Source organism: Antennarius striatus, chromosome 17 (genome assembly GCF_040054535.1).
Source record: "Antennarius striatus isolate MH-2024 chromosome 17, ASM4005453v1, whole genome shotgun sequence".
Taxonomy (NCBI): Eukaryota; Metazoa; Chordata; class Actinopteri; order Lophiiformes; family Antennariidae; genus Antennarius; species Antennarius striatus.
In genome coordinates this window covers 14,137,652-14,150,964 of record NC_090792.1, presented here as the reverse complement: position 1 = coordinate 14,150,964, position 13,313 = coordinate 14,137,652, and the positions used below count along the sequence as shown (strand labels likewise).

At 42.1% G+C, this 13,313-nt stretch overlaps 2 protein-coding genes across 6 annotated transcripts in view; one reads left to right on the top strand and one right to left on the bottom strand.

Moving 5' to 3' along the window:
- The window catches only part of luzp1 (leucine zipper protein 1), a 39,048-nt gene extending 34,097 nt beyond the window's left edge, over window positions 1-4,951 (bottom strand). For 2 of the 5 annotated variants that reach the window (XM_068338367.1, XM_068338369.1), the window contains exon 1: window positions 4,738-4,951. The gene's annotated coding sequence lies outside the window, so the exon portion shown is untranslated. Of the gene's footprint in view, window positions 1-479; window positions 526-655; window positions 2,464-4,737 lie in introns of those variants that run through there. The other 3 variants (XM_068338373.1, XM_068338368.1, XM_068338372.1) reach the window with 3 other exon arrangements.
- Window positions 4,952-9,920: 4,969 nt separating this feature from the next.
- ptafr (platelet-activating factor receptor) lies at window positions 9,921-12,238 on the top strand. Its single transcript, XM_068338896.1, has 2 exons — window positions 9,921-10,021; window positions 10,552-12,238. Exon 2 carries the CDS (start codon window positions 10,558-10,560, stop codon window positions 11,719-11,721), a length of 1,164 nt encoding a protein of 387 aa, XP_068194997.1. The 5' UTR covers window positions 9,921-10,021; window positions 10,552-10,557; the 3' UTR covers window positions 11,722-12,238.
- Window positions 12,239-13,313: the final 1,075 nt, after the last annotated feature.

Below are 13,313 nucleotides of genomic sequence, written 5' to 3'. Positions count from 1 at the left end.
AAATAATGCTTTTCCCACCAGCATTATTAATGGAAGGTGCACAGGAGCATTGGGAACAAAAACAGCCGTGAGCACCTGTAGCCTTGGTTAGATCAGGCCTCCCGTGATGGAACTCTTTCCTAACAGTCTCCTCAGTAAGCGACCACATCACCACACAAGAACGGAAGCACGCCAAAGCAGCCGTAAAGAGGAGGGCTGACACGCTTTGAGGCATCAAGCGAGGCAGATTCATTCACACGCATGCAGGAGTTGCGTGAACACACTTCATTCTTCCTGTGAAATGAGAGCACATATCTGTATCCATGTGTCAGAGCGTGTGCTAACGAGAGCCCGGGGGGAGGCGTGATGACTCCCGCCCGCGACTCGACGAGTGATCGACACTCTCAGACGCTTGTATCTGATGACAGATCAACATGGCTGACAACAGCACTGGGGGGAAAAGTGTTTTTGGCACGCACACGTGCAGACAACAAACTCACGTATGCACGGAAAGTTCAAGTAGTGTAAACTCCAGCTGAAACCAGAGACCTCCACCCACATCTCTGGTTGACCACCGGTAAAGAAGAAGGGAGGGAAAAGGAGAGAAGAGAGGAAACTGTAAAAGTAAAACAGTAAAAGAGGATTCACATAAACCATATGAACAGTTTTGACTGACCTGAAGTCTCAAACTCTCAGATGTTCCCTTCAGAAGATGTTAAAGAAGACATGTTGGGGTTTTTTATTGGTTGGAAAAATGAAAACTGTCAAAACTTTCTTCTGACTGACGGATTAAACAGCTTTTGGGTTCTTCCCACCTCCATCAAACAGACACTCCAGAGACACAGTGGGTACACACTCAGTCTCATGTGAGTGTCTTGATGGCGGTAAGCCATCTTCCTGAAGGCATCTCCAGCCGTTCTGCGGATCCTCCATCCCGGATACCAAGCCCATTATCGCCTTATCACTAAACACACACAATCTCACAAAGGCACAGACCGTCAGGCTGTGTGTGGGCTTCAATATGAGACCATGATTCATCTACACTATTTAAAGGAGACCCGAGGTCTTCTACTAAAAATAACTCCCACCAACACCATTTGGCCCCCGGTTCTGTCTGGGCCAACTGTTACAGAAGTATGTCGTCTTGAGAAGGAACGACCTTGTAAAACCCCTCGATACGATTTTTCCATCACAATGAGCATCAACATCCTTTCCTAGTTCACATCTGCTTGCCTCGTGTGACACCAACGCCTACCCATTTCTATATCACACTTGACGTGACAGTCCCAACGCTAACAGAAGGGGTCTCTGAGAATCAACCTCGGGTGGCTGTAATAATACCGGTGACGGGCTGGGTCCAACATTCCCCGCGGTTTGATTCTCCCAGGCAGAAAACCGCAATATTTTAATTTAATCCCCCAAGCAGTCATTCAGCCACTCCATAATCCCCAGGTTCAGTGCTTAGCTTGATAATTACCCTTATTGGACACCCATAATGATTAGTTTTTGGTTTCACCCAAACAGTGGAGGCAGTTTCATCGGGCGGTCGCTCTGCAGAGTGGAAAACCAATCATGCGTGGTTCAGCCCAGGTTATAAAAGAAAGAGAGAGGGGTATGATTAGTCTTTGCTCCTGGACAGGGGGAACGGTTCAAACGCCATCTCTGTGTAACTTTCACTAGTCGGCATCGAGATTTCCTTAAATGTCACAGAATTATCGACAGTGGCGAAGTTCCCACTACGTCACCATTAATCATTATGTCCATCGTGTTCAGTTACCGGGATGCAAGTCAAATGCACCCATCCAGAATTATCCCTTCTGAGTGCCAATACAAACCAACCAAACCCATCCTGGGAAATAATTCCCCCAAGACTGTAAACGCATGAATCAAGCAGTAATCAGAGAAAACATAGACTCTTCTCGCTCTTCGCTTTGCCGGTACTCTCGTTTAATTTTCCTTTTACATTTCTCACAACATTTCCAAACTGACAGCACCAATTGTAGACATTCCCTCCGCATGTGGTGTCATAATCCCCCCTCCAAAATACCGTAGGAAACACTTTTCGTATCTATCGCCCGTGACAAGCTGCCACGCATGTGTCTGAGCAGGCAGAGAGCGGCCTAACAGCGGCAAAGGATGGCAGCTCGACTGGCATAATCCACAGCTGGCTGGGAGGCCGACACTTACTGGCAAGTCAGAATTTTTTTTTGCTTGTTCATGTCTGAAACAGGTCACGGCAGGCCCCCTCCATCTTTACAAGCCTCACCTGGCAGATTAGTATTCCATCACTACAGCTACCCTTTCTGCTTTTCACACACACACACTCTCCCTTCAACATTTGGGTGAAGAAACACAGGCCGCACATTGTTTAGACTACTGGTGCCATACATGCATGTGTAGCCTTTACACATTCCCCTCCATGGGAAGGACAACAAATATGCACGTAGATTCTTGATTGTTGATCCAGCCAATCAAAGCAAGGCTGCTGCTTCTGATTAGAAGTAGTTTTTTTAATGTTACAACTTATTAACGTGCAACCTGATTTTTAAAAAAAAATAAAATATCTGTCAAAGCTGCAGATGACATATTAAAATCACTTTATTTATCAGATGAGTGTCAGAAAATCTACTTAGTCATATGAACACAGAAATGTCACTGATCTTAACACCCTTGATAACATCCTTGATAAATTCCTCATATAAATATAAATTAACATTTCAGCTTTAGATTGAAGGCTAATCGATTTTGATTTCAGCCATTCCTATCCAGATTCGTCACTTTAACGTCCGGATGCATCGGGCATGTCTTTCACTTCCTGGGTCAGGTGATTCTTGTGAACGCTATATTTTATATGCATCCTTATTTGTTTGTTTGTTTGTAGGAACAACTGCAAAAGCTATCAACATGTCACATGTAAAATCCTTAAACGTCTGCTGTTTGACACAGTGAAGGACTTTCATTTATTATTACTATCTTATTAGAATGCACAAATAAACTGCGTTCCTCTTTTTCTGTTATAAACTGAAGGGAAAAGGTACATGAAGAGTTCTTGCAAACCTGTACGGCTTACACTCAACAAAAAAAGAGAAAAAATTTCTATGTCGCACAATTTTTAAAAAAAAGTCTTTAAATTCCCACGTGTGGCTTATTTAATTTAATTAATGGAGTAAAATATTCAAACAGTAAACGCGATGATATCACAACCAGCTTCCACAACACTTCCTGGGAATCGAGGGCTGTTGCTAGATTGCAGCCCCCCCCCCCCATTTATTTATTGAATGTAAGTTGCACATACTTTATATGAAACCCACAATATCGTATTGCTTTAACACTGTTGCTATGACTGCAGCAGAAGCATTTAAAGTGAACAATGTCTTCTTTTCTGTGGCTATATTCAAATCTTTGTGTCAATATTAAATTTTTTACAGTGTGCATATAACGTGCCTTCAGTATACTCCATTAATATGTACGTTAGTATATGTCAGCTGTCTGTGGCCTGACATTTATATTTAATAGGGCTTAGCTTCTACAGAGTTAATGTTAAACATGATTTAAAGCAACCCAAAGTTAGACAAAAACGGCAGTTAGTTGACTATTTACAAGTCAATGCACTTCTGGGAAATATAGTCCCTGTTTTATGGTATAGCAATGTCTAAAGCAATGTCTGACTTGTCTTCATTGATCTGCTGTCAATTCTATCAGATCTATCTTATAGAAGTCAAGCAAACGATGCACAAAGCAGATTAACACTGCTGTGATTCGCCTAACACCAGATAAAACCTCTGACTGTCCTAGAACGAGTTCAAAGAGGCAACAAAAGTCTTGTGAAGACACTGTTGCATCAATGTCGACATGAAATGCTGAGTTCAAGAAGGAAAAAAAAATTGACTGAAGCGCTCACTCATCACTTTAGGAGAAGATAACAATTCCCTCGTCTTGAAAGCTTCGCCCCGCAGCAGCAGAAAAACAGAAACACTAAATTATCCATCAATAAGGACTTTGTGAATATTACTAAATGCTGTTCAAATGAAGTTTTCCAATATGGTGGTCGAACAACAATACTTGTCAAGTTCATTACCCCCCACCCACCGACCCCCTACAACTTCAAGGCCCGGTCTCAGGTCAAGTGTTGTGGTTAAAACATGTGTTGTTCAGATATTAAACAAAACACATCTCATTACAATACACAACTACATATTTATATACTTCAACTACTCTGCTACCCCAGTATTTCAAATTGGACCCTTCTGGGGCCCCGGCACGTAATTCCGTGGGTGCAGCCCCACGAGGGGCCCCTGTAGGAGCGGCCCTGCTTCACCCTCATGTTCTGAACTATACAACAAGCTGTGATGTTGGTTAAAGCAGCAGCCAGAATGGAAGGGCCTGGTGTCGGCAACTGCGCGCACACACACACACACACACACGCACACGCACACACACAACCTGAACGCAAACATGGAACATGGAGCCGAACGCATTCTGTCACCAAAAAAAAAACTGCGTCGCGTTCATGAAATGCGCTGAAAGCGATCAGAGCAGCTCCAGTTCCACCACCTGAAGGTTTTAGTATTCAGGATGCTTTGTTCTGGCTAAAAGCAGCAGAGGACGAGGAGGAGGAGACAGAGGGAGAGGAGGTTTGAAAACTTGCCGCAGTTCAGACTTCTGCAGTCCCGACTCGGGAAGCCGCTGTCTGGATCCTCAATGTTCCCACTTCAAACCCCCCCCAAAAAACGCCCGAAGCGTAAAGTCAAACTTTACCTTTTGCTGATCCGCCTCCGGGTCACAAGAGATTAAAACAACAACAAAAAACCAATAAACAACTATTAAATCCACAACTTCACAACGGCTTCAACTCATGCGGAGTCGCTGCGGCGGCGGAGACAAGTTCATCCACATATCCTCGGCTGTAAACGGAGGGCTGGAGGAGGCGGATGGGAATGCGTTTTCTGGTTTACACACACACACACACACACACACACGCACCCCCCCACCCCCCCCAAGTCCCTAAATCGCTTTCGTCGGTTCTTTCCACTCGGATATTCCCCTCCCTTGCTCGTTTGAGATCAAACCATCACATTCCATCGCGTCCTTAACAATGAAAAAAGGTGGGTTTTCCTTCTCTGCAGCCGGAGGACCCACCCCTCGGGATGACTCTGCCCGGTCTGACCGCAGAGAGCACGCCCTTCCCGGCTGCGAGGTCCCGCCTCTCTCCCCCCACATCACAGGCTGGCCGGTGTGGTCGAGTGGATCCATCCTTTTGTGCAGATACAGAATATAAATATATATACATAAAAAATATAAATATAAATAAATAAATAACACATACACACACACATGTCTGTATGATTATATGATATTAATATGACGCTTCATCTTGCGTGTCACAGCTTAATTAACGTTTCATTATCAAGTGTTACTTAAAAATAGAATAAAATAACAAAAGGAACGCTGTAACTCAAACGTAGAAAAATGTCACAGTCTCAAAGTAAGCTTAAGAGGTCAAAATTTACCAAATATTAATTTGTTTTCCTGCAGCAAGCAAATATTATGCCTCTCAAAAGCTCAGTAATGTATGCTGGACTGTTCTCCTCCGAGAACGACACCATGTTTAGTACAGAGAAGCAGCCTAAGAACCCACTGCTATAAAAATAAGTCCATTACGACTTTTAAAGTTATCATACATCATAATACTGTAAAATATCATACATTTTGCTTACTTGAAGCAATGTCAACCAATGTCATTGAGTTTGTATATCATCTGTTGTTTTGGTTGTTTTTATTTACTTATGTGTGCATAAATATGAACTCTTCAAAATGACATGTAAACGGCTTGAGACCCTTTTGATCCTTGACCTCACTTAGAGACAGATTGTTCTCATGCATCAGGGAAAAATGTGAGGCTCTTCATCCTAAATCTGTGGTTCTATGATGACCGATTCGCACTGGTGGGTGTCTGAGTCGTTCAGCAGCTTGAACCAGGGCACATTTTTAAATTGTCCATTAAATTGTTAACATTTGAACTTGATGGATGATTTTAAAGTGTCAGTAACTTCTTTACTGCCATTCAGTTATATAACTGTAAATGGTTTCAGTAAAACGATTCAAACTCTAAAGCCTAATTTATTTATACAGCACAAACAAGCTGCCCAGAATGAACACTGCAGGCAAAATACAATATATATCTTTGTAAAACATCTCAACAATAAAACAATAAAAGATTAAATACATCTCAGAACAATAACACAGTAAACATAAGATAATTACAATGAGTGTAATGACATCATTTTAGGACTGTCTTTGTTGTATTGTCAAAAATACAATTACAAGATGAAAGTATTGCCTGGCTATTCACGGGTCACATCAGCAGCACATTGCTGAGCTCTTTGAATGAGAACAACAGTTATTCGATGTTAAAAGTGTCATGGTCATGACTAACTGTGTCTTGTGTGACAATCAAGTAATTAAAACAGTCCTCTGTGGAGATTCCCAGATAAACTTTTATTTCCCCCTCCAAATCACACCCAATCACATGGTTTGACACAACGGACATAACGATTGTTGCACTGATTTAGGTGGGGACGAGGCCAAAAATACCAAATAAAGAAATCTAAAGACGTAATCAGGCAACCATAGACTCCAGAACACCACAGCAGACGTGTGTGTGTGTGTGAATGGACTACAGGTATGTTTCTTAATGCATCCTAAAGGCACAGCAGCTGTAGAATATGAGCGTATTCCTGTTTCCAGAGCTGCTGGTCTGCTCTAGATATTAAAACAACTCTTGATCTATGACAAAGTGAAGCACGACAATCCATTTGGGAAATATAAACAGTGAGATGGGATATGGGACCAGACAGACATCAGTCTCACGGCTACTCAGATGGTTGACTTCTAATCTTTTTGGGAAGAACCTTCATGAATCAAATTATATAGATGAAAGTACATGACACAGTTTGTGATGTAATGTTTGCAGGTTGTTTCACATGTTTTTATCTTAGCCAGGGCAACTTCCAGTGGCTATGACAGCAAGCTAATCTCCAATAATCCTGTGTAGATGACCAAAAATTGGAGTCAGCCAACAGCATAGAGTACAAAGATCAGGTCAGTAGTCACCTGATGATATCCTTCTGAAGCACAATGAGGGCGTGAGGAAGTAAAATAGACAAGACAGGAGGATTTAGCAGCACTTTGTAGCTCATACCAGGGTTTTCCTACTTTGTGGCCATTTTACAGCAGGGATTAGGATTAATGTTCTTAATTCACTGTCCTCTTAGAGAGTGGGTTATTTAAACAGATGTAACCCTGATGGATCAAAATGTGGGGCAACTTGTCATGTGGGGAAACATGCACTTATCCTTCAAGCAGTGACATCAGTGTGCGACATTAACATCACTGGGATCAAACCTTTTAAAACATACAATGTGCAATTCTTACTCTACTGTGTAGTAAAATAATTAAGGTACGGTATGGACCTCCAAGTGCAAATTGACTTTTGACATGTGTGTATGTCTTAATTTGGACTCAGGATACCATGTAAGAGTAGGATCGAGCTTCAAAACCTTTGATACGGATACAGAAATATGTCCTGTATTCTACTGAGGTGCAGATCCCTCAGCCTGTCTAGCTCACCCTTTTATGTCCCTCTCTTTCTCACTACAGGGGGACATTCCTCAAACATCAGCCTCTGGCATGCTGTAAATCTGCCAAGGAAAGAGAGGGAGAGAGAGAGAGAGACCCACACCCTCTGATCTGCCAGGATCCCTCCACCAGACAAGACGGGCAGCCGAACACAACCTGTAATCAGCTCTGAGCCTCATGTTTTGTCCCTGTTCTTCTTGAGTGGCCTGTGCAAACCACATCCTATCCTGTATAAAACGAGCTGCGAGGTCGTTTCATGTCATCCACAGGATGACGTGGTGGACGGAGTGAGGTACTGTAGTTAGAATCCAGACAGGGAGATGTGTCTGTCAGAGTAGGAGGAGATCAAGTACAGTTAAATGTTTGGAAACACGAGATTCAACAGATTTCCATAAACTCAGCTCCAAATGAATAATCATATACTGTATCTGCTGGTTGGACTACAAATAGCACGCAGCTAATTCAATAAGATTATCAGGGAGTTAGATAAGAAAGTTGTAACCCCTCAAACAAGCATGCTAGGAAAGCATGCTAACAATGCATTCATTTCACTTCATGTGATCTCAGGTGAGAATAAAGTTTAAGGTTAGGATTTGTTTTTGTTAGACCTATTAACTTGGAATATTTAAGTAACAAATGAAGACTTGATCAGGCCTTCTTCTATATACAGTGTAATTATACATCCAGCACTGGGCTTTGAACCAAACCACATCTCACTTAAGCTGCTGTTCTTTTTCATGACCACGACAAATCTCAACTCATTTGCTGTGGAATATTTGTATCCACACCCAAACCGTGAGCAAGGATGCATGGTGATAAAGATTTTCTTTACAGTGTGTGTACTCTTTTCTTTATAGTGTGTGTACTCAGCAATGGCAAAGAACGTCTGGCAGTCATGCAGGACGCAAACCACCAAAGAGCTCTGCTCTGCTGTCCCACTGCCAAGCCATAATAACAGCAATGAGGCTGGGGAGGCTCGTTAACCTTAATCTAAGAATTACACTGTGGCACCAGAGAGGGGAGGTTGTGTCATTTGCTTGTATGTTGGAGCTGGAATTAAACTTTTACCACAGAGGGAAGCTGAGGCCTCTTTGAGCCATTGCAGACGGTGAAAGTGATGGTTGGTGTGGTTCCCAGAGAGCTGTAAGGATCCTCACCTGGAATAAAATTCCTCAGAGGGCCCACATTTGTTCTGAGAACTCCTTTTCTATTTAATATTTATTAGTCTCTTCTTCCCCCTTGTGGTTAAAACGCATCAGTGCTGTTGCTTCAATGCCCGAGAATAAGGGGGGTTTATTATCTGACTGTAATTTAAATTCAGCTACTTGTTAGAATTAGACAGGTATGGGCCTGTTGTAAATTTGGAAGTAAATTTGGAGTTCTCCATCATATTCAAGCAAACAATGACATAACTGTTGATTTCTTGTCTAGTCTTTTATCATACAACCCCAACAATGAACGCACCCGTGGTGTTGTGGTAAAGTTAAGCTGCGTTGCTTGTTGTACAAAAAGTAATCTACAGCAGTTCTGGGTGCATTAAAATGTAAGCATGTAATGTGATATGTGTATGTGTTTAAAAATTGTGTAACGTTCATATTAAGCGTTGCGCAGTTCAGTGCGGCTGTGACGGGCAGTGCAGTCTGTTAGTGATTCACGGTTGAATTATTCACCTTAAACTTCTTATGCACTGTACTTGATCACTATGTTTAAGTTGAAAGTAATCGGGAAATCATGGATGAGAGGTGCCTTTTACCACGTACGATCCAGACTGTGTGCGTCAAGACGCCAGCGGTTCATCCTTACGCACCCGTGTGTTGTGCGCACCCACTTTTTGGATGTGTTACAGTCCAGTGATCCCCCCAAAAAAGTGATTGGGACATGTTAATGATGTCAAATTGAATAATCAAACACGTTGATATTGATCATCAATCTCGACCCGTGACTCTCTGAGGTAATACATTTGTCTGAGTAATTATAACACTAGCTCCTGTTGCAATGATTTAATATCACCCGGATGTGCCGCACTGGAATAAATTCCTTTAATACTAGACTCATTTTTAAAAAAAAAGTTGCATCCTGAAGGAAAATAAATTACTCTTTGCCCTCTATAGAAGCCACAGGCTTTATCTCCACTCGCAGACAAACTTACACATATCTCTCTGAGCAGACAAACCGTGAAACTCCGAGATTGCTCCAAAATGGGCGTCTTCTTTCGTTTTGACCGTCAGGAACAAACGCGCATGGTGCGTCACGTGGGGGTTTCCCTGAGGCGACTAAGAGAACTTCACCTCCTTCTTTTTGATCTTCGAGTACTCCCACTCACACACACCTTCACACACACGTAAGGTAACAGTACAGCTGCTGAGGTTTTATTTTGACCTGTTATAGGAGAAGGAGCCATCTGGTAAGTAGACACTGTTTTCAGACTGAAGCTGATTCATCAGATTGAATATTAGCTGTCTATTAATAATAATCAGACTGTATTGGTTTTTCAACTCCAGGTACCTTAAGAACTGGGACATTGTGTGAATAGTAAAACATGATGTTACAACATCACAGATCTTGTTATGCTTTTGTTAACTGTTAAATTTTACGAGTTGGGGTGAGGCAACAAAGGAATGGTGAAGTTGTGGGAGCGTTAAAGTAAAAATATACATGTGAAATACTTTACAGGTAAAAAGGTTAACTGGTAACAAGTGATAGTAACATATGAAAGAATAGTCCTCCAACAGGGTCTGCCAGCAGAATTAGAGTGAAAGTCACCATGTTGTGTCCCACTTGTCGATAAATGTTAGTTACATTTTAAACAGTATCCCAGTTTCTTCAGATATAGGGTTGTAAATAAATTCTGAAAGAAGGATCCGTCTTTTGAGACTCAGATTTTAATTTGGAGATCAGATTTCCAACTGATGCTGATGTGTTTGTCTCAAACAGACAGAAATGCAGGCCTCAACGACAGAACAAGTTGCCGTGACAGGAAATGATGGTCTAGGTGTACCAGCTATGGATGACTCAGCCTTCCTGGACTCAGAATTTCGTTATGTCCTGTTCCCTGTCATCTATGGCATCATCTTCATCTTGGGCCTTTTCGCTAACCTCTACGTACTTTTCGTCTTGCGTTGTCTGCGTGAGGCCAGGGCCATGGGCGAAATCCGAATCTACATGACAAACTTGACCATCGCTGATCTCCTTTTTGTGTGTGCCCTTCCCTTTTGGATCGGCTATTACAGTCGCCACGGTAGCTGGGTTTATGCCGACTTCATGTGTCGGCTGACTGGCTCCTTCTTCTTCATCAACACCTACTGCTCTATCCTCTTCCTCGGAGCCATCAGCGTCAACCGGTACTGGGCCGTCACCAAGCCTCTGGATGCAGCGTCTTCCGACCACAGATGTCGTGGCATCGCTGTGTGTGTTGCCATTTGGGCATCGACCATATCAATGGCTATTCCACATTTAATACTTCCAGGGACCAACACCGACCAAAACAATGTCACTCGTTGTTTTGAGGGGTTTCAGAATGAAACCGATTCAGTGAAGAAAACGGTTGCCTCCACGCATTTTGCAATAATCGGATTGTTTTTTGTCATTTTCTTTCTTGTTGTGGTATGTAATTTCCTCATTGCTCGAGCGTTACTGTCTCAAAAATCTCTGGGAGGATTACGTTCTGAGGAGGCTGAATCTGTAAGGTCCAACAGATCGACACCTGAAAGGTCCAGGGCTGTGAAGCACAGGGCTCTGCAGATGTTGTGGGTCGTGGTTGGGGTATTTGTTTTGTGCTTCCTGCCCCACCATGTGATTCAAGGCCCTTGGGTCCTGGCGGTGTTGCAGATCGAACATGGCTGGGGCAGCACGGGTTGGGATCAGAACACTCGCCAAGCACTCAACGATGCACATCAGATCACCTTGGCACTCATGGGCCTCAACTGCATTTTGGATCCTGTAGTTTACTGTTTTGCCACAAGGAAGTTTAGAAAGTTCATCATCGCCCACTTAAAAAAGTTGGGCAAACGAGAGGGCTGTTCGCATACGGTCACCTCACACCTCTCCATGGACAGCAGGAATCACAGCCAGAGACTCCAGGAGCACCAGTGTAATGTGGACTGACCTGAACCTGTGGGACATATCTATAAGAACATTCTCTCACATTCTGTGTTCTACCTTCAGCTTGTTGCTTGTGTAATTTAGTAGATCCACATCCTCACTAGGACCTCACACATTTAATTTCACACTGCAACAGGAACTGTCTGAGTTGCACCAGTCTTCCTGTCTTGTGTGTGAAAACAGAAGTTTTCCAAGCAGAAGTACAACAAAATCTGACCCAAACATCTAATTCTGATTAATTTGTATTGTTTTCGTCTTGGACAGCATATTCTATCCAGCATATCCAGTACTGGGGCATACCACTTTTTTATACAGAATGACAACTCACAGTGATAAATAAAGTCACTGGTCAGCTTTCTGCTATTTTTGTAATATATTGTATTTTTACCTACTATTAGCTTACCTGCTGTTGGAAAAGTTTTGTTGCATAAAACTGCATTTGGCTTTATTTAGATTTTACTGAAAGAAAAAGTGTTGATTTGATGTCACATAGAAACACTTCCAAAAATGTTAAGAATTGGTGAAAATGGAAATTAAACAGAATGCATTTGCAAATTTTTTTATTCTTTTTTAACTCATCCTCTAATATAGTTTGGTCCGATTATGACCAGCCTAAAATTAGAATCTGGAGACACCTGAAAATGTGTTGTTCCTGACATCGATAATCAGAGAGCTTCCCACTGACCGTCTGAAACTGTCTCAGGTCATATATTTTATACAAAAGCACAAGGAGAAAGGTTCTGTATTGTTTTGGTGGGAGCAGATTTAACCCTTAGATTCAGATTCAGCCAAATCTGAAATTACATTCAATTTAATAAGAAGTGTAAAGTATATATCTAGAGGTTCAAATGTTCATGACAGTCGCGTAAAGATTTTCCCCCGTCATGCTGGTGGGGTTCAGATTGGTGTAGGCCTGGTTGCTGACGTAATTCATGTAGACTTCTCTGTCGCTGTCCGTCTTTGGCAAGCATCCCCTGATGTGGAGAAACATGAGATGAGACAGTGGGATATAAAAATCTCTCTCTCTCTCAACTCTCAAAAAACAAACAAATAAACAAGCAAAAAATTCAGAACCAACTCAATCAACAAAAATGACGTTTTCCTGCACAGACTTACTTTGGAGGTTGTTCAGGTCCAGGGAAACCTTTTAAGAAAACACACAAGTCATCCACAGATCATTTGCATTAAATTACACTAAAGAGGAAATGTTCTACGTTGCTGTTTACCTTTAGCTACAGTGTCGCCAATTCTTCGATAACCCACGAAAAGAATAGTGAAGCTGATGATCAGGGCCAGGAGAGACAGGGAGAAGGCAGCTATTCCTAAATTCTCTCCCACGGATGTAACACTAGGAACTAACACAGTATTACAGGGTAAACATTTTTATTTTCCAACATCAATGCTTAGCAAAAATGTGAGTACAGAAATACAAATTTATAACAGTAAGTTTCATTCGTGGTCCAGACAGGAGATTGTGATGTTGCAAATATTTTCATACACAAGTGGATTTAAAGATTGTAACATTGATGTCTTGTTGTATTCGGAGATTTGGTGCAGGTGGGAAATTCTCAACTTCTTTTGAATGTAGAAGGCAT